The sequence below is a fragment of the Tiliqua scincoides genome, chromosome 8 (assembly GCF_035046505.1).
Source record: "Tiliqua scincoides isolate rTilSci1 chromosome 8, rTilSci1.hap2, whole genome shotgun sequence".
NCBI classification, from domain to species: domain Eukaryota; kingdom Metazoa; phylum Chordata; class Lepidosauria; order Squamata; family Scincidae; genus Tiliqua; species Tiliqua scincoides.
In genome coordinates, this window is record NC_089828.1 from 57836143 (window position 1) to 57855776 (window position 19634).

Here is a 19634-nt window from a genome sequence, read left to right on the forward strand (position 1 = left end):
TACCATCGATTTGTACAACGGCATTATAATACTAGCCATTTTGTTCTCAATACCCTTCCTAATGTTCCCAAGCATAGAATTGGCCTTCTTCACTGCCGCCGCACATTGGGTCGACACTTTCATCGACCTGTCCACCATCACCCCAAGATCTCTCTCCTGATCTGTCACAGACAGCTCAGAACCCATCAGCCTATATCTAAAGTTTGGATTTTTTGCCCCAATGTGCATGACTTTACACTTACTGACATTGAAGCGCATCTGCCATTTTGCTGCCCATTCTGCCAGTCTGGAGAGATCCTTCTGGAGCTCCTCACAATCACTTCTGGTCTTTACCACATGGAAAAGTTTGGTGTCGTCTGCAAACTTAGCCACTTCACTGCTCACCCCTGTCTCCAGGTCATTTATGAAGAGGTTGAAAAGCACTGGTCCCAGGACAGATCCTTGGGGCACACCGCTTTTCACCTCTCTCCATTGTGAAAATTGCCCATTGACACCCACTCTCTGCTTCCTGGCCTCCAACCAGTTCTCAATCCACGAGAGGACCTGTCCTCTAATTCCCTGACTGTGGAGTTTTTTCAGTAGCCTTTGGTGAGGGACCGTGTCAAACGCCTTCTGAAAGTCCAGATATATAATGTCCACGGGTTCTCCCGCATCCACATGCCTGTTGACCTTTTCAAAGAATTCTATAAGGTTCATGAGGCAAGACTTACCCTTACAGAAGCCATGCTGACTCTCCCTCAGCAAGGCCTGTTCGTCTATGTGTTTTGAGATCCTATCTTTGATGAGGCATTCCACCATCTTACCCGGTATGGATGTTAGAACAACTGTGAGAACAACTGAGTCCGTTGCCTCAGGCGGGAGATGGTGGGGAGTACCTATCTGCTTCCACTCCTTAGAGAAAGAGGAAGGATGGAGTGGAAGTGTGGGAGAGAGGACAGTGCCTCCACACTCCATCTTCCACTTCACCCCCCCCCTTCCATTTCCAGGCCAAGGTGTGGGCAGAGCAGAGGCTGGTGCATCACCAGCTAAGAGGGACAGCCTCAGGTGCTTGGAGGTCTTGAGCCTGCCCTCTTGGACCCAATTCAAAGTTCTGGTATTGGCCTAAAGTTAAAGGACCGTCTTCTCCCACAAGAGCCTGTCTGAGCTCTTCATCATCCAGAACTCCACTCCCTTCAGAGTTTGGAGGGTGGTCAGCAGGGTCCTTTGGGCCATGACTCCGCCCTTCTTTCTCTCCTCCCCCAACAAAATGCACTAGCTTGGCACCAACGCGGCTCTTTCCTTCCTTCTGCCTGAGTTTCTTTTTCAACTGGAGATGCTGGGAATTGAATAGGGAACTCAGCCAATGGGTTGGGGTCGCTCCTGAGGTTTGTATGGAGCTGCTTTCCACCAAGTCAGAGTCTCCATGGGGTCTGTGCTTACTGTCAACATCTCTTTTGGGTGCGTTTTTTTTTTCTCCCCACCCTGAAGATGGCAGGGACAGAACTTGCAAAGCAGATGCTCCACTACGAAGCTTAAGAACATTGAAGCTGTAGCAGCCCCCCTTCTCTGACCCCAACAGTGTGTGCGTAAAACCAAAGAGATCCTTGTTCTGTGCCCTTCCCCAAACCTGGTTTTCTTTTTCTTTATTCTTAAGCTTTCCTGTCCTATTTTCCCATTTCTTGTGTTTTCCCCTTAATTGTCTCTTTAAAAAGTTTGGGAAGTGATTGATGGTTCAGCCCCAGCAGCTTGTTAGTGCCTCCTTTTTAAAAGTTCAACACAGTATCCTGTCCCACAATTGTTCTCCTCTGGTGGTGAGGGGCCCCCTTCCCTTTTTCCTGGCTGCCTATGTGGGATGCACATTCAATCAATTCAATTACTAAAACCCATGCAATTCATAAATGAAGCCTTTTCTAATTGGGCGACAGCCCTCTCCTTGATGGCACGGGTATAAATAGAGATATGGCATCTGTCTCTGGGCTGTGAGGTCGATATCCTGTCTTCCTTCCGTCACAGAACTCAAGATATTTGTGCCTGCTTCGCTTCAGCAATGTGGCTGTCTCATGTGCTCCCAGCCCAGAGAGGCAAGAGAGCTTTTGCTCTCTCCCACACAAATGTGGTTTTTAGATGTAGACTTCCTCTGTGCATGGAGGATTTATGGAGCAATCTTGGTTAATACCTGTAGACAGATGTCCCCTTCCATGAATTCGTCTTATCCTCTGCCAAACGCCTCTGTACTTCTGTGAGTTAATTGTGTGTGAAGGATTTGGGGTGGTTGTTTTTGCATCCATGAGATTCTCAAGAAGTTATCTTCTGTACCAAATGCAGTGTTGCTTTTTTTTTAAAAAAAAAAAGCACTAGTCAAAAAATGGAGCTGCTGTGGCATTGTGGCGTGCCCACAACCCTGGTTGCAGATAAACCGCTCCTTGACCGCAGGGCCCTCTCGGCTGCTGAATGTGGAGTCTGTTTCCTTTTTAGAATTGAGATCTGTTGGGGTTCTCGCTTGGCCAGCTGTTGTGACAGCTGTGTGTGAACAATACCGTGGCCGTCACTGGTTTCAAGATTGCAGCCTCTCTGTTCGCCTGCTGGGCTCCGTCGCCTTCTTAAATGAAACCCTTCCTCGCTCCCTGGCAGCCTGAAAGCTGAGCTGATGGGAATTCAGTGCGCGCATAGCAGGCGAGGGTGCGAGGAACGGCTCATTCCGGTGCAGTCCTTTTACGGTGCCTGCGCTCCGGGAGTCGCCAAACAAGCCGGAGATTGTGTTTCCTTTCAGTCCCTCCTAAACTTTCTCCATCCCCAAGGAAGCAGGAGGCAATGCTTGTTCAAGCAAACCCCAACCAGTTCTGAACTGAATGGATTTACCACTCTCTGGAAACGCCAGTCCCTGACACCTTCCCCCATCTTGGGGTGGGGGTGGGGGTGGGAAGTCAGACCACGAAAAGTTTGGGCTCAGCTCCAGTTCACTGGTATTTTCTAACTGCCCTGTTCAGATGCAGACTTTGGCCCAAGTGTAGAAGGAGATTGAAATAGGTATATGACTGAAGCAGGTATTGGAACTGGAGTCCAGTGAGGCCTTAGTATTTGCGGGGATCAGTTCCAGGACTCCCTGCGGGTACCAGTTTCTGCAGATAATGGAATCTGTAGCATGGCGCCACAATAACTTACGGGGGGACGACACCTGGCTCTCCAGAGGTTGCATGTGGCCTCCTCAGAAGCCTCAGGATATGACCGGAAGTCACTTCCAATTCGTGCCAGCAACTTCTGGTCATGTCTGGAAGTGTTCTGAAGCCCTCCAGCTGCAGGCCTGGCATCTGCGAATACTCAAATCTTTCGGTGCCAAGCCTGCAGATATGAAAGGTCCACTGTACACAGAAATACACTAGAGTGTATTTTTTTGAATAACACCTTGGAATCTGATTATGAGCCCAAAACAGGTCTCCTTGGCCCCGATTCCTCAGGCTGCTTCCTGATTTATAAATGTCAAGTGGTTTGGCTATAATAGTGATTGGACAGCAGTGCTGTCCCACTCCAGAGTAGCAGTTTATTTAACGCTTGACGCACATAGCCTAACCTGCCCTGTCAGTTTCGCAACCCAACAAAAATTGAGTCCCTCGTGGGACTCAACAGTTTGGGAACTGCCTTAATTCATTACCTTGCTTGTTAAGAGAGCTTCACGTGGATCTCTTCAATTAAATACAATCTGCTTGAATTCTCCCTCACAGCCCATTGAACTGAATGGGATTGAAACATGAGAGCTGCCTGCCCTCACCCTATTAATTGCATTGGGGTGGAGCTGGAAAATGGATTATCCTCCTTCTTTAGCTCTCGGTGAACTTAACACTTTTATTTAAAAGAAAAATGCTAGTTCCCCTTGCCCGAATAAAGGAGAATCTTCAAGCAGTGTTCGGAAAAGGAAAGAAATTCGTGGTGTTGGTGGAGCTGGGATGCAGCTGCTTGTGAAAATGGATGAACCTCCCCGACCTCCCACGGGGGTGCTACGATTTTAATTAAAAGATCTTGGCATTACCCGAGAACACAAAGGAAATCATATTCTTAATAATGATGCTGGCTGGCAAACACCTTGCCTTGCTGCAAGCCAGCCCTGGAGAAAACTGCTCTCGTTCTGAGAGTCGTTTCTTTGTTCTCTTTCTACCCATCAGGCTTCCAAAGCAAAGGTCAGCATCCCTCTCTCAGCCATCATTGAGGTGCGCACGACCATGCCCTTGGAGATGCCGGACAAGGACAACACCTTTGTGCTGAAGGTAAGGACACTTGGCTAGCAGCATGCCCTGGACAGGGTTGTGTCTTCGGATCTCACAAGTTGGCTCTTTTTGCTTCCATCAGAGTGGAGCAAGAATGTCCACCCAAATGGAGCATGTGACATTCAGATCCAGACTGTAGGGAGTGCTTAGGTGATGGGGGGGGGAGCTGAATGGCTAGGGGAGGACATTTGCAGGGCCTAGTCTTATGGGGTGCATGGTGGAACAGCACTCTCCTGGCAGCACCTCCTGATAGGACTGGGAAGACCCCAAGTGTACGCTCTGGAGAGCCATGGCCAGTCTGTGCAGATGATATTGAGCTAGATCAGAGCTTCCCAAACATTTTAGCACTGGGATCCACTTTTAAAAATGACCGTCTATTGCAACTCACTAGACAAAAGAGAGAAATAATATTGTATTTATTATTAATAATTATTACTGTTTATTACTGTTTGGGGACCTGTGCTCCCGAGGGTGCTAGAGACCTTGAATATGCGTGTGTAGACATTTGCTGTCTACGACATTTGTTGTCCAGGGTACCCTAGAAATGGAGTTCATGGACTGCCCCCCTCCAAACCTATACAGTCATTCCAGGGTACTCAGAAGACTGAACTGGAGAGCAAGACATGCAGGCCAGACAAAAGGCTGAAACTGGGTTCACATATGATCTATGGCATGCCAATTATTAGAGAAAATTAGAAAATGTGACATTTTAATTTGGGTGTATGAAGATTACCTTATAGCGCAGGTTAGCATTCCAGCCTACAATTTTCTTCGGCAAAGTTTTTTGTTTTTTTAAGGTTTCGAAAACTTTTTGAAACCCACCCAAAACCAGCTTGCAACCCACAGTTTTGGAAATACTGAGCTAGATAGAACAGTGATCCATGTCAGCTGAAGGTGGCTTCATCAAGAGCACCCATAGCTCAGCGGCTAAGCGAAAGGTTCAGGCCCTGGGCTGGGAAATGAGAAGTTGGGGAGCTGAGCCTCCAGGTTCAACAGCAGTCTGCCTCTGAAGAGGTGTTGCAGGGGAGCTGTGGTGGGAAGGGAGTCTGCCTTTCTCTCCCACTTTGGGCTCTGGTCCCAATCCTATCCAACTTTCCAGCACTGGTGCAGCCACAATGCAGCCCCAAGGTAAGGGAACAAACATTCCCTTATCTTGAGGAGGCCTCTGTGACCTGTTCCAGCACGTCTTTGTATTGCTTTCTGGGGGGTACAGGGACACAGTGATGCTGGTGAGGGGGGGGGGTGGAACAAAACTTGCTCTCAGCTGTGAGTGCTGACCCCAGGACTGTGGAAGTATTCCATCTCCTATGCTGGTTATTTTGAGAAAGTGACTCAGGGACCAGGTGGCTTGGGCTGCATAACATGATCTCTTCAACTGAGTGGAGGTTATATAATGTGACGGAGGAGGGCAAAGGTGTCTGAACTTTTCCGGGGGGGGGGTTATGAGTGCATTTAAGTGCTGTGTCACCCTCTGTGTTTCCAAGAGGCCCACTCCAATAAGTTTTGGCCCCTGAAATGTCCACCACTCTCTCTCTTGCAAGGTGGGTGAGAAATTCTCTTGCACAGCACTTGTTGAAATGAGCAGGACCTGCGCAAGGGCATACCAGGTAGTTGAAATGATGGTCTGTCAGTTCAGACAACATCCCAAATCCACAGTTGGACTCTCTCAATGATGTCTGCAAACAAGCTGGCTTGGTTCACATCAGGGGAATGGAAACAGTCCAGGCAGTGAATAACAAGGACTTCCGCCTCTCATGGCGTTACGTGCGGTGGGATTCAAACTTCTGGCCGGATGGCAATGCCTTCCTCCTTCTGTGCCCCCAGAGCTGCTGGTTGCAGGAGGGAGTTGCAGGCCTAGAATACCGTGCAAATGCCCCACCCCAGGGCTTTCCAAACGTTGGCACCGGAATAATGTAATCAACTCTGGAAGAATGTTAGCAAATATTTATGTGCAAAAGGAAGTCTGGGATACCACAGGAAGGCCAAAAGGGTGGTTGCGAGCTGAGAGCAAGCAAAAGCGAGACGAAGGGAGAAGGGGAACTGCTTTCTGTGAGCGTGTGCGTTTTGGATTGTGGGAAAGAAGCAAGGTTAAGCATGCGTTGTTGTTTTCAAGTTTGCTAAAGACCCTCTCTCATCCAGGTGGAGAATGGTGCTGAGTACATCCTAGAGACGATTGACTCCTTGCAGAAACACTCCTGGGTGGCAGATATTCAGGACTGCATGGATCCTGGGTAAGTGGATGTGGGAACCCCGAGATCAGGCGTGCTGACCACGTGCCCACGTCACCGAGAAGGCTGTGTGTGTCATCACTGTCTATTTAACGGTGGGTGCCGTGGACTGAACCTGGGACCTTCTGCACACAGACCTTCTGCCAGCATCCTGAACGTCAGTATGATACTACTTTATCTTTACTCTAGCCCTGGGGTCGGCAACCTGCCATTCTGGAGCCGCAAGTGACTCTTTCAGCCTTTTGCTGCGGCTCCGTGAGGGGCCAACCCGTCTGGGGGGAGGGGCTAGCCCCTCCCACGATGCAGCCACCGCTCACCAGCCCGAGCGCAGGAGCGCAGCTCCCACGCGTCCTGCGGCTGCACCCCATAGGAGAGGGCTGGCGGAGCAGCTCCTGCCCAAAGAGCCTGCACCACCGCACGTTCCCTCCTGCCCAAGCCACAGCGCAAAAGCAAGCAATTGAGTGCAGCTGCTCAGTCCTCCTGTGCGTGTCTCCTCAGAAGTAAGTCCCATTGTGCTTGCTCCCAGGAAAGTGTGCCCAGGATTACAGCCTTCAGGCTCCCCACTCAGCATTCCCTCATCGCTTACTCGCCCTCTCTGCCCCATTTCCTGAGTGCAGCTGAGCACAATCCTGTGTGTGTCTCCTCAGAAGTAAGTCCCATTGTGCTTAATCCCAGGAAAGTGTGCACAGGATTACAGCCTTCAAGCTTCCCACTCAGCATCCCCCGGTCACTCACTCACACTCTCACTGCTCCATTTCCTTCACTTGGAAACTTGAAAGGGGTTTGGAGACCTCTGCACCAGATGGTATTCTGTATATGTTTGTATACTGTATGTGTAACATACTGTATGTGTTGGCATCCTTCAGTCTCGGAAGACTATGGTGTCACACTCTGAATGGTGGTTCTGGAACAGAGTGTCCTCTCCAGTGCGCGAAGCCTGGGTAAAGTAGGTATGGAGGATAGGCTGTTACCCATGCAGCAAATCCCCCCTCTCCACGTCGCTGAAATGGTCCAATGGAAAGGCAGAGGCCAATACGGTTGGTTCCAGCGGCGTCGCAGGAGTTGCCAGAACGTGACTGTGTTCAGCCATGAACTGCCTCAGGGACTCCGGCTCCAGATTTTGCCTCGAGGTTGACTCCTGAAGCCTTTTCCATAACTGGATGTAGCCACAAGGCAGTGGAGGTTTGGGATCAGAGTTTTCCTTCTCTCAGATGAGCTGCCTTCCCAGGCTATCGAGTCCCATCTACCCGGTGGCTGTTTAGTCGCCTTTTACGACACGTACAGCCAAACTGAGGGCCTATTCTTATCCCCAGCCCCCAGGGGAAACATACTGTATATGTAGCACCAAAGCATATTTCATTGTTGGGAAGTAATCACTGTTAGTATGCCTTTTATTTTATGCAGTTTTGAACTCTTAGCTTGTTTGTTCAGGAGCACTTAACAGTGTTAAGTAGTACTAAGTGGTCTTGTTCAGAGGTAGTATTGTGTGTAAAGGCATTTACAAAAGTACAGAAGTAAATGACTGTAAAGAATGACAGTATCCTTCACAAGCAGTTCACCTGTGCACAATCTAAAACAGTTGTTCTCCAACTGTGGGTCTGGACCTGATTTTTAGTGAGACCTACAAGAGGGGAGTGTATTATATAACTGGGACCTATAAGAGGGGAGCGCAAACTATATATGCAGTGTTATCTTCATTTTAGATGTCAAAAGGGTTTTGTGGCTCCCAAGGTTTTCTTTTTTCTGGAAAACGGGTCCAAATGGCTCTTTGAGTGTTTAAGGTTGCCGAACCCTGCTCTAGCCATTGGTCTGTCTAGCTCACTGTTGTCTATCCTTGACTGGCAGTGGCTCTCCAGGTTCTGGAGACCCACCGTCTGGGATCTGTTTTTAACTAGGGATGCGGGAGATTTGCTTGTGTGCATCCCTTGCTACTATTGCCTCTCTCCTCTCATTCCTTCTGGTTGAAATTTAGATTTGTCAGCTCCATGGGGCAGTTCATGGGGCATGAACATAATGGAGATTGGTGTTGGGAAATTGAGTGTTGGGAGAGTTAGAACAGTCAAAAGAAAATATTTCTTTACTCAGCGTGTGGTTGGTCTGTGGAACTCCTTGCCACAGGATGTGGTGATGGCAACTGGCCTGGACGCCTTCAAAAGGGGATTGGACAAGTTTCTGGAGGAAAAATCCATTACGGGGTACAAGCCATGATGTGTATGCGCAACCTCCTGATTTTAGATATGGGTTATGTCAGAATGCCAGATGCAAGGGAGGGCACCAGGATGAGGTCTTTTGTTATCTGGTGTGCTCCCTGGCATTTGGTGGGCTGCTGTGAGATACAGGAAGCTGGACTAGATGGGCCTATGGCCTGATCCAGTGGGGCTGTTCTTATGTTCTTAACTACAATTCCCAGGAAGCCTTGCAGGTCTCTTGTTATCTGGCGTGCTCCCTGGGGCATTTGGTGGGCCGCTGTGAGATACAGGAAGCTGGACTAGATGGGCCTATGGCCTGATCCAGTTGGGCTGTTCTTATGTTGTAACTCAATGCAGAGTACATGCTCTGCATGCCAGAGGTCCCAGGTTCAATTCCTTGTATGGCTGGGAAAGACTTTCATCTGGAGCCCTGGAGAGCAGCTTCCAGCAGTGTTGGCAGTCCTGAGCATGATGAACTAAAGTCTAGCTCAGTAGAAGGGAAGCTTTGTATGTTCATTACCCTGCACATGCCCGATCCCATTTGATCTTGGAAGCTAAGCAGGGTCAGGCCTGGTTAGTACTTGGATGGGAGACCACTTGGGAATACCAGGTGCTGTAGGCTTATACCATAGTCTTTCGAGACTGAAGGTTGCCAACCAAATATGTTCAACATGTATGCCAATGTTGCAGCAGTCTTTACAGTGGACACCATAGTACAGTGGGCCCTCCTTGTCTGTGGACTTGGCATCTGTGGATCCTGAGCCCACACCTGTCATGAAGGCCTTTCGGACACGACTGGAAGCTGCCAGTGCTAACCAGAAGTGGCTTCTGGTCATGTCTGGGAGGCCTTCTGAGGAGGTTGGGAGGCCAGCATGACCTTCAGAAGGTCCAGCACGGCCTCCAGGTAAGTTATTGCAGCACCTCAATCCCAGCCCCATGGATTTCAGCATCCACAGATTTTTGTATCCACAGGGAGTTGTGGAACTGATCCTCTGCAGATCCCACAGGCCCACTGTGCCCTCTTGGAGGACCTCTTCATTTTGTTCCGTTTGTTTCCCAAACGTTTGGTTGGACTCATTCCTGGAGGAGCTCTCTTTCAATGGCCTTTAACCATGGGAGTCAAATGGAACCTCCATGCTCAGAGGCAGTTTACCTTTAGATACCAGTTGTTACAGAGCAATAGCAGGGAGGACTGTGACCTTCCTGCGCTTCTGGCTGCCTGGGGCATCTGGTTGGACACTGTGGAAAACAGGATGCTACTTTAGGTGGACTTTGGATCTCATCCTTCAGGACTATTCATGTTTTCTTATTGCAATAACCGGTTGCGCCCACAGTTCTGCAGGGCCCACCCACATGCCAAGAAAAAGGCTTGCAGGCACTCACCAGTGCAATATCCCCTGTTAAATTGTCTCTCTTCTCTTCCTTCCAGGGACAGCGGTGACGATATTGAACTTGCCTCCTGTACCCAGGGAGCCTGCCTGCCAAGCCGGGTGTCATCTTGTAGCTGTGAATTCCTGGCTGACGGTAAGGACTGTCCGCGATGATTGAATGGCCTGTCAGCTTCACACACCAGACGTCTTTATTTTATTTTTTATTTCAAGAATTTATATCCCGCCTTTCTCCTGACAAGGGCAATCAAGGCTACTCACAATATTAAGAACAAAAACAAAACAATGTTTTGGTGACAGGCCTGGTCTATCCATGCAGCAGAAGAAGGTGGGAGTGGATTGTACCACTTAAAGTTGCAAGGAGGGTGTTATTTTGAATCCTCCCCTAACCAAGTAAGAGCTCCCTGTGAATAAAAAATTTAGCATTTCAGAGAGAAAGGTCTAAGCTGGCCTTTGCTCTGCGGTTTCCTGTTTGCAATTACCTGATTCTTTTTTAAAATATTCCCTATGTAAAAATTACCTTCCTGGCAAAATGTTTAAAAATCACTGGTTTTTCTGCACCCTGACCTGTGTACCATGGATGCAGGCAGTGGTGTAGCTAGAGGGGGTACAGAGCACTATGTTTTGCAGGGAGCCTCATTGCAGCGTGCAAGCAGCCCCTCTGCTCAGAGCCATTCCAGGGGGCAAGGGGAGCCCTCTGTTTTGTTCCCAAGGGGGAGGGGCCACTTGCATGCTGTGGTGAGGCTCCCTGCAAAACTTAGTGCCTTGCACCCCCCTCTAGCTAGGCCACTGCATGCAGGAAAAAGTTATTGCTAAGTTGACTATCCACAGCTGGAATCCGAAAGTAGTTTTTCGGCCCCAGAAAATAGTGCTTAGAGTGTCTTAAGTCTGAATGCCCACTTAGCCATGAGGTTCACTGGGTAACATGGGTCAGTCACCTCTCAAGGTGGTGGTGAAGGTAAAATGGGGGTGGGGGGAGAACCATCTACACCACCCTTGAACTCCTTGGAGACATGGTGGGATTCAAGTGAAGTGAAAATGGGTTGGAGCCATTGTTGTCCATGGTGTGTACTCTCTTCTTTTGTCCTGCTCTCATTCATGGCCCAGCAGGTTTTTCAGGTTTGTGAAACATGAAGAAAAGCTGCAAACACCATCAAAAGAATGTTCACATCATTGGCGACAACTGTGGAGGGAGGGGAGGCGAGGCATGGATGGTTTGCAGAGAGAAATGTGACTTCGTCACTGGCTGCCAGACTCTGCTGGTCAACACAGGGGCTGTTCTGTGGGTTGGCATCTTAAAGATAGATAACTCCAGCTAGCTCCCAAATCTGGCTGCAACCAGATGCATTGAACCTTTTCATTATTTAAACTGTAAATTATAAGTTAAAGCAAAAAGGGGAGGTGGAAGCAGAGTACAATGAATTAAGTAAGTAAGAGAACAAGAGAGGTCTTTGAATGAGCCTTCGATGTTTGTGTTAACAAGCTGGCTTCTTTCCAGATGTGTCCCGGTTTCAGGACAGATGTAGCAGTTCTGTGGCCCCAGATGCCGTTCCAAATGCCTCCACTGTCATTGCTGCGCCCCATGGCAGGAGCCGGGACTCTGTGGGAGAATACAGGGTCCACGTGTCGCTGGAGAACTTTTTGCAGACTCTGGAGTCCCCAGCAACCGGGACCCATTTAGCAGGTACCATATTTTGTTGGAGAACCGACCTCTTGGATTATGGACTCGGAAAGAGGAGAGTAGTTTTGGCTGGTGAGGGTCTCTCTTCCCATGTCAAAGTGCTTCCTATGTATTCAGTGGCGTAGCCAGAGGGGGTGCAGAGCACTAGGTTTTGCAGGGAGCTTCACCACGGAGTGCAAGCAGCCACTCCCCCTCCCTGTCAGAGACAAGTGCTTGCCTCCATTTTGCTCCCCCTGCCCGGAATGGCTCTGAAGGGGAGGGGGAGGGGCCGCTTGCATGCTACAGTGAGGCACCCTGAAAAACTTAGTGCTTTGTGTCCCCTCTAGCTACGCCACTGCAGGTATTATCCTACTGTTGTCCTTACAACTTCATACTATTATGCCCTTATGTGATATTATTATCCCCATATGGATGGGAATGACTGAGGGTGAGAGAGGGGTGACTTGCCTCTCCTAAGACCAGCAGGTTTGCTCATTGTAGAGTCAGAGGTAATGCCTAAAAGGCCCAAGGCTAGCTGTAATACACACTCATTCCTACAGTGTCTCCCCCCCCCACCCCGGGGGGGGGGCTGTTCCTGCTGGATTTAGGACAATGATTGATCTCTGCCTTTTCTCTCCAACTGGGACAGGGGAAGAAAGTGAGACAGAAGTGGAGATCAACCTGTCTGACTTCCCTTGGTTCCACGGGACACTGTCGCGGATCAAAGCTGCCCAGCTGGTGCTGTTTGGTGGGGCCCGAAGTCACGGCTTGTTCGTCATTCGGCAGAGTGAAACGCGGCCAGGCGAATATGTGCTAACCTTCAACTTCCAGGGGAAAGCCAAGGCAGGTGACCCACATCCATGAAAGGACGCTCCTTCTCATTCTGCTGCTAGGACATAAGCTGGTTATAGGTGCAACAACTTCACCTAGCCTGGGTAAACCCAAATTCGGACACCCATGTTAGCCTTTTGAAACATTAGTCCTTGAATCAGAGAGTGAAGGGCAATAGCTCTGGATAGCAAAGGCAGGACACCCAGGGTCAGCCCTTGAACCTCTACTTGGCCCACGGCAGGTGTGAGCCAAACGAAGCCCTTGAGCTCCTGTTTCACCCAGTCTAGGGCCAGATTCTCTGGAGTGCCCAAGACACACCCAAGGGTCAGCCTGTCTGGTGGACTTTCAGATCATGGAAGCCAGGATGGAGAGGACCTGCTGAAGCCTGACTGTAGGCTTGCACATAGGCCCAATAGCCACAGCACAGTTGGGTGGCAGCCACCCAAACTACCATCGCCACTCTGGCTTGCTAATGGCCTGCTGCCTGGCAGAGGTAACTTTAAGTCTGTCAGGGGGAAGACGGCAGCCAGGATTTTAAGATGTATGCCTCTGCTTTGCTCCCACTGTCCGGAATGGTTCTGAAGGGGAGGGGGCCATTTGCAAGGCACATTTGGGTGCCTTAGTGCTTTGCACCTGTCTAGTTACAACACTGGTGGTCAGTGATGCTTTCATGGTGCATAGTGTATGTATTTTATTCCTAAAAATGAGGCTCCATCTGTATGTTTCCTTCTCTCCCTGCCCCTGGACCGAAAATGTCACATATGACCTGGAGTCTGCGCGTGCGTGTCCTTACCCGTATGACTTGCCTGCAGCCTTTGATGGGTTGCATGGCCCTGGGTAACGTACACAGGAGTTGGGAAGGATCTGCACAACCTGGTCCCCTCCCTCACCCCCACTGCCTGTGGAATCTTGATGTTGGGGGCAGGTCTGTGCGTTTCCAATCAGACTGCGCGATGGCAGCTTTCAATAGGTGAATTCTCGCTGCCCTGGTGCCACTTATTCCATGCGCAGAACTGAATGTCTCACCCGTGGCCTCCTTGTTATACCAGGGACTGGAAATGGGGAAGTGGGTCTTTGTGGTTGCCTAGCAACCATGCTCCTCCATCTGCCTCCCCCCAAAGAGGAAGCTGCCTTCACTAGAGTGAGGCTGAGACGGTTGTTCCATGTAGCCCAGCCTCCTCTCCTCTGACGGCGGCATCTCCCTCCCTCTTGTTTTCACCTGGAGATGAGCTGGGCCCTTCTGCTTGGGAGGTTTGTGCCCTCCCAGTGCCATTCTTCCCTTTTGGGGAGGCCCACGGGCCTTATTTCTCTGCCACCTTAGTAAGAAGCAGGTCCTAAATGAGACTGACAAACCCCACTTGTTCCCATCTCATGCCAAGAAAAGAAGCAGCCCCCCCCACCCCGATTCTCCTGGGTGCACAGGTGGAAGAATGAGCAGAAGCACCTCTGAGAGGGCATTCGGTGGCATTTCAAGGGGCTGATGCTTCTATAGAAAGGCGTTCAGAACATACTCAGGAGGTTAAAAAGTTGTTGCAAACCTTTTCCCCCCAAATCAGTGATTTCTACCAGTCTTTTTCTAGAAGAGCAGTTCAATTAATTGTTTAAAACTGCTTTGATTCCAGTCCAGTCCATTGTGTCTCTAGCGCTGAGCCTGGAAAATTCTTCCCTCCCTCTGCTCAAGTTCTCAGGACATTTGTCTGACTCCTGTTTTATTAGCATGTAGACAGGGCTGGTCCAGGATCTCCTGGGGCCCAAGGAGATGTTCCACAAGATGTGTGCTCCTTATCTAGTGATGTGCTCTGCTCCTTTCATTCTCTGGCTTGGAAAACAATGGCGATGCTCTAGCCCAGTGGTTCCCAAACTTACCATGGTCACAGTGCCAAGGTGGCAGCGCCCCAGGAGAGCCAAAGAGGCCTCTGGGAACTTCCTGCAGTGCCCCTGTGAGTGTGCCCTGGTGCCCAGTTTGGGAATCACTGCTCTAGCCTAGCATTCTCCTCTCCTCTATGCTTCCTCTTGAGTTCTACCCCTCTCTTCCTAAAAATAAGGCTCCATCATGGGAAAACATGCAAGCTTTTAAAAATCAATGAAATCTGATGATTCATATCTGTATGTGAGCATTTTTATTGTAATATTTGTGTCCTCTTTTTTTAAAAGGTTAATCTATGCAACTGATACCAAAATTATAAAATGGGAGAGCAAGATAAACGGCAAAAACAAAATTCAGCCAGCACTAACACAAATCAAATCGCCTTAAGTTAAATGTCTGATAAAACAAAGCCATTGAAACTGAGCCCCTCCTACGCACAACCGATTAAAGTTCAAAATAAACTAGTGGTTTTGGGATTCAGTTTCTTATCTGTCCTCCAGGGAAATGGGCCTGGCTGTGACTTGTCACTGTGTCTACTTGTGACGAGCCTCATGCCAGTCTGACCGCACGCGCTTCCTCTCTTCCAGCACTTGCGACTGTCCTTGAACGAGAATGGCCAGTGCCACGTCCAGCATCTTTGGTTCCAGACCATCTTTGACATGCTGAGGCATTTCCACATGCATCCCATCCCTCTGGAGTCTGGGGGTTCGGCGGACATAACCCTCCGCAGCTACGTGGTGGCACCAAGTCCTCTTCCTGGTAGGTGAAAGGGAGAGAGAAAGAGAGGCGAAGTGGACAGAGTGTGGCTGAATGCAGAGTTAGAAACAAAAGGCCCAAAGGAGAAGACATACTCAGTGCTGCCAGGACAGTTCAGTGTTATCTTCTGAGGAGATGCCCTGCTCTGGCTTCCAGTTCCGTGGGAAATCAAGACTGGATTCTGGTGTTACTTCTGCAGCCTGAATTCCTTCCCACATTACTTTAGCTCAGGAAGAAGCCTGACCTCATAGAGGAGGGTCTGCTAATATGTTGTTGGGGGTGCTGCATCATTGCCGAAGCAGCAATTTTCAACATTTTTCTTCTCACAGTATACTGATCTCTATGGTCCTCACCTTTTGTGATGTCACTTCCAGGAGACTGTTCTGGGTTCTGTGGCTCTGTTTCTAGGGCAACTGTGGTAATGAATTGTCTGCTGGCTTGCCAGAAGAGGACCAGATGATTCCTTACTACAGATGGTTGCCTTAGAAATATAGAACCTTGAAGAGGTTTTCAGCTATTTTCAACTGCTGTGCTCCAAACTCTTGCAGCACACCTGCCAAACTTTTATGGCACATCAATGTGCTATAGCACACCAGTTGAAAATCTCTGAGAGGGTGAGTTTCGTTGGATGATGATGAGTCATGTCGGGGGGTAGGCAAGATTGTAATACTCAAAGGTGCTACTGCAGAATGAGACCAAAACAAAGATAGGCTTGCCTCTTCTTCCGCTCTGTCAGTGAAGGATGCACTGAAGGGGCTGTTCCTGCACTCAATGAGGTGGGGAGAGAAAATTCATGCCAAGACAGTTCCTCTTGGGCAGAATTTTACTGCCTGCAAGTTCAGCGGGCTGGCGTATGAATGATCCATCACCATTTGTCTAAGAGTAGCTGCCGAAGGAGGGATGTGGTGGGACAATCTGTCTTCACGCTTGGCTGGAGAGACCATTCATAGGCTGTTTGAAAACGAAACCTGAAAGTTTATTTTCAGTTTGACATCTGTCTGGTGTTAGCAACAGAAATTATGGCTTGCAAAACTATTAATTCACGATTTGAAGTCCCTTGCGTCATCTAAGAACCCTGAGGAATGTTGCTTCATTCAGTACCATTTGTATGTACCCAAATGTAGATCTCATCAATCACTTAATGGGCTGGGATGTCTTTAACAGGGTAGCAGTGCTAACAACATTAAAGATCATCATTTGTTTTCTAATACTGCATGTGCATTTGGTGCTGTGCAGAGCATGTCAGGCCGAAAAGTCAGACTCCTGACCCTGGAGAGCTGACAATCTTTACGGAGTTTATTTAACTAGTACATTTCTGTGTTGCCTTTCAGCCAAATTCATCCTCCAGGCAGCTTACAGAAAATAGTTGCCTAATTACCAAACCACAGATGACAGTACAAGTAAAATGATAGACATAACCCGCAATTAACAGTACAGCTGTTGGCAAATCTTGAGCAAATGGCCTTGGGGCTGGGATCCTTTTAGAACAGGAATGCTGCTGTCTTCTCGTTTTCACAAACCCTTTTTTATTTTTCGGCCCTTCCAGAAATCAGCCCGTCCCCAGCGGTGGCTTCACAGCAGCCCACTTGCAGAAACGACCTCCAGTCTCAACACTACTTTTCCAGCTTTGTTCCGGGCACTTTCCAGCCAGCCTCTCCTTCGGAAGGCACCACCTCTTCGTCTTCCTCTTCTGCCAGCCATTCGCTCTACCATCGGATGGAGGGGACCCTCAGCGCCCGCAGCCGAAGCAACAGCACAGAGCGCCTCTTTGATTCCTCCGCTGTGGGCACGGAGGATTACCACGACAGCGAGGGATCCCGTAACAGAACAAGAGCAGTGGAGAACCAGTATTCTTTTTACTGATGCTGCTGCTCTTGTGGTTTTCGACATCCTGTTCTTTCCCCCCCTTTGGAACGGTTGCTTGTGGTTGGGTGAGAAGTGACCTGCCACTGACTTCTCCAGCTGTTTTGACCTTGCCCTCCTCGCTTCGGTTGCACAGCAGCTTTTGGGTCTCCCTGGCCTCTGAATGTGCACCTCACCTCCATCTCTGTGCCCTGCAAAAACTTTCCCTCCCTTGTATCCCTCACTTCCTTCAAACACTACCAACTCAAGGTGGCCCTTACTAATAATCCCAGAGTCTACACTGGGGGTGACTTTCTGTGGAGGAAGCAAGTTCTGTTCCCCTGGTTATGGCTGTATTTGGTTGACAATGGGAAACGCAGATGAAATTGTATTTTTCTGGGGCCAAGCTGTCATCTAGCTCGGGGCTCTCCAGACTCCAGCCCACGGGCTAGATCTGGCACCCTGCCTAATCCCTCTTCCGTGTGAACAGCACTTACAGTTCCATGGAGAAGCCGCCCATTCGCACTGCAGATCGCCCTGACCTTTGCACTCGCCAGCTGCTTCCAGGGTCTTTTGCCCCAGCTGGCTTCACGCCTGGATTTCTGGGCATGAGTGGCTGGCCAGCACAAAGGTCCGGGGAGATCTGCGGTGCCAAAGAGAGGGCCCTGGGCAGAGTGGTAAGCCCCATCCACACCAGAACGACTTTATTGGTGCACAGTGGTCCCCACTTTGGAGACCGCTGATTTCGCTCATCACTACTCACTACTGCTCTCAATTGATGATCCTGGAACTCAAGGGCTGTATTTAGAGATTTGAAATGCTAGCCCAAGGAGGGTTCCAAGATTGCTGCTGTCCATCTCCCCTTCATCCTTCCTTCTTTAATTGGCCAAAGTCAAAAATTCAAGTTTAGGATTTAGGGTTTCAAAACCACCCGGATGGCTTCAAATAAGCCAAATTTTATCACTAGGGAAGACCTCACAGCTGCAGCACCAGTCATTGTTCTCTCTCTGGCCTGGGGGGGATCTCAGTGGCAAAACTTGGAAGGAAATGATCTCCTTCTCCCTCACTTGCATTGGAGCAGTTTCAACCTGTGGAGGGCAAGCAGTTCCTTGAACCTTTTCCTGTTTAAGAAACTCCTGAACAGTGGCAGATGACTGGTGGTTCCTCTCAGAGCATCAAACCACTGAAATGAGTAGTCCTCTTAAGTGAGAAATTTTTGCTGACTTTACAAATCAGGACTGACTGATGCGTTTTTCATCAGCAGCCATGTTAAGGCCGTACTGTACACAGATGCAATACACTGGATGATTCTTTGCAATATGGACACCTGGTACAATGTGATGCAAAAAGGGGAAGGAGTTCCTTTGTAGATAAGTTCTGTGGATACAGACTTGCTTTTGTGTTTTGCCCCCAAAGGGGAAAAAAACAACATTCAGTGTACAGGTGAGCTGTTGCCACCTTAACAGCTGGATCCCTCCTCCTCCTCTGTGGAGAACCATCAGGCCAGCGGACTGGTTAGAGGGACAGGAATTAGGTGGTGACTCCCCCTTGCACTTTTTCCATGCTTCTTTCTTTTGTGCCAGTCAAAACGAAGGGGCAGGTGCAGGAGGGTTGGTGGCGCTGCAGACAAAAAATGTTTATTTGTAAATACAATTTTTAAAAGAAAAAATGTGGAAAAAGTTTTAATGTGCTGTAGAATAAATTAATTTTATTTACAAAACAAACCTTGTAAAGGAAATGGAAAGAAAATGAGTTCTGGGTTTTTTTCTTTGGGATGTTTTTGGTTTTTTTTGAAATAAAACAAGCTTTGAACAAGCTGGTGTGTTGGAAATACTAGACTATTTCCTAGGGCGTTGATTCTCAAACTGTGGGTCAGGACCCACTAGGTGGGTCACAAGCCAATTTCAGGTGGCTCCTCATTCATTTCAATATTTTATTTTTAATATATTAGACTTGATGCTACTATGGTATATGATTGCATTTGGGGAAATGTTGCAGATCTGTACTTTTAACAGACTACTATGTATATGCTTTTAACAATGACAGTAGATGGGACTTACTCTGTGGGTAGGATTTCAGCCTAGGATTGTTAAAAAAAATTTTCTTACTTGATGATGTCATTTCCGGTCTTGACATCACTTCTGGTGATTCCTGACGGATTCTCATTCTAAAAAGTGGGTTCTGGTGCTAAAAGTTTGAGAACCACTGTCCTAGGGGTTGCCAGACAATGAATTCAAGATTTGCCCAATGTTCTGCTGCTGGTCTTGCCAATTTGACCTCTTTGAAGAGTTGTCAGCAGCTCAGAGTTGAACTGGGTTTAACTGTAATGATCTCTCTCTGCCATGGGGGAACCTGGTGCCAGTCTGTGCCCCAGAGCCCCCAGCAATCTGGCACTAGCTGTGCTTCAGGGGATCCTGGGAAGTTCTGTGAGGAGGGAGTTAGGAATCTCGAACAGCAGTTTCTCAGAATACTTCCCTTTCCATGGTTCATTGAGATGAGTGCTGATGCCTAAATAGAAGGAAACCTATATGCGTTTTCAGTTTTAGAGCTACTCTTTGTCAACTATTTAAATTGACAAGAGGTGCCCCATTGTCCTGGCTACTCTTAAATGATTTTATTGAACCGCTAGTAGTTG

The 19634-nt window shown here is 48.8% G+C and overlaps 1 protein-coding gene and 1 pseudogene across 1 annotated transcript in view; both read left to right on the forward strand.

Moving 5' to 3' along the window:
- Nucleotides 1-18753, forward strand: part of SH2B2 (SH2B adaptor protein 2) — a 39194-nt gene extending 20441 nt beyond the window's left edge. The window contains exons 3-9 of the mRNA XM_066635788.1: nt 4137-4238; nt 6378-6469; nt 10085-10179; nt 11542-11727; nt 12353-12546; nt 14989-15160; nt 16704-18753. Of these exons, the coding sequence (XP_066491885.1) occupies nt 4137-4238; nt 6378-6469; nt 10085-10179; nt 11542-11727; nt 12353-12546; nt 14989-15160; nt 16704-17020 (1158 nt within the window). The 3' untranslated portion in view covers nt 17021-18753. The remainder of the gene's footprint in view (nt 1-4136; nt 4239-6377; nt 6470-10084; nt 10180-11541; nt 11728-12352; nt 12547-14988; nt 15161-16703) is intronic.
- LOC136659766 (5S ribosomal RNA) lies at nt 9161-9277 on the forward strand (annotated as a pseudogene).
- Nucleotides 18754-19634: the final 881 nt, after the last annotated feature.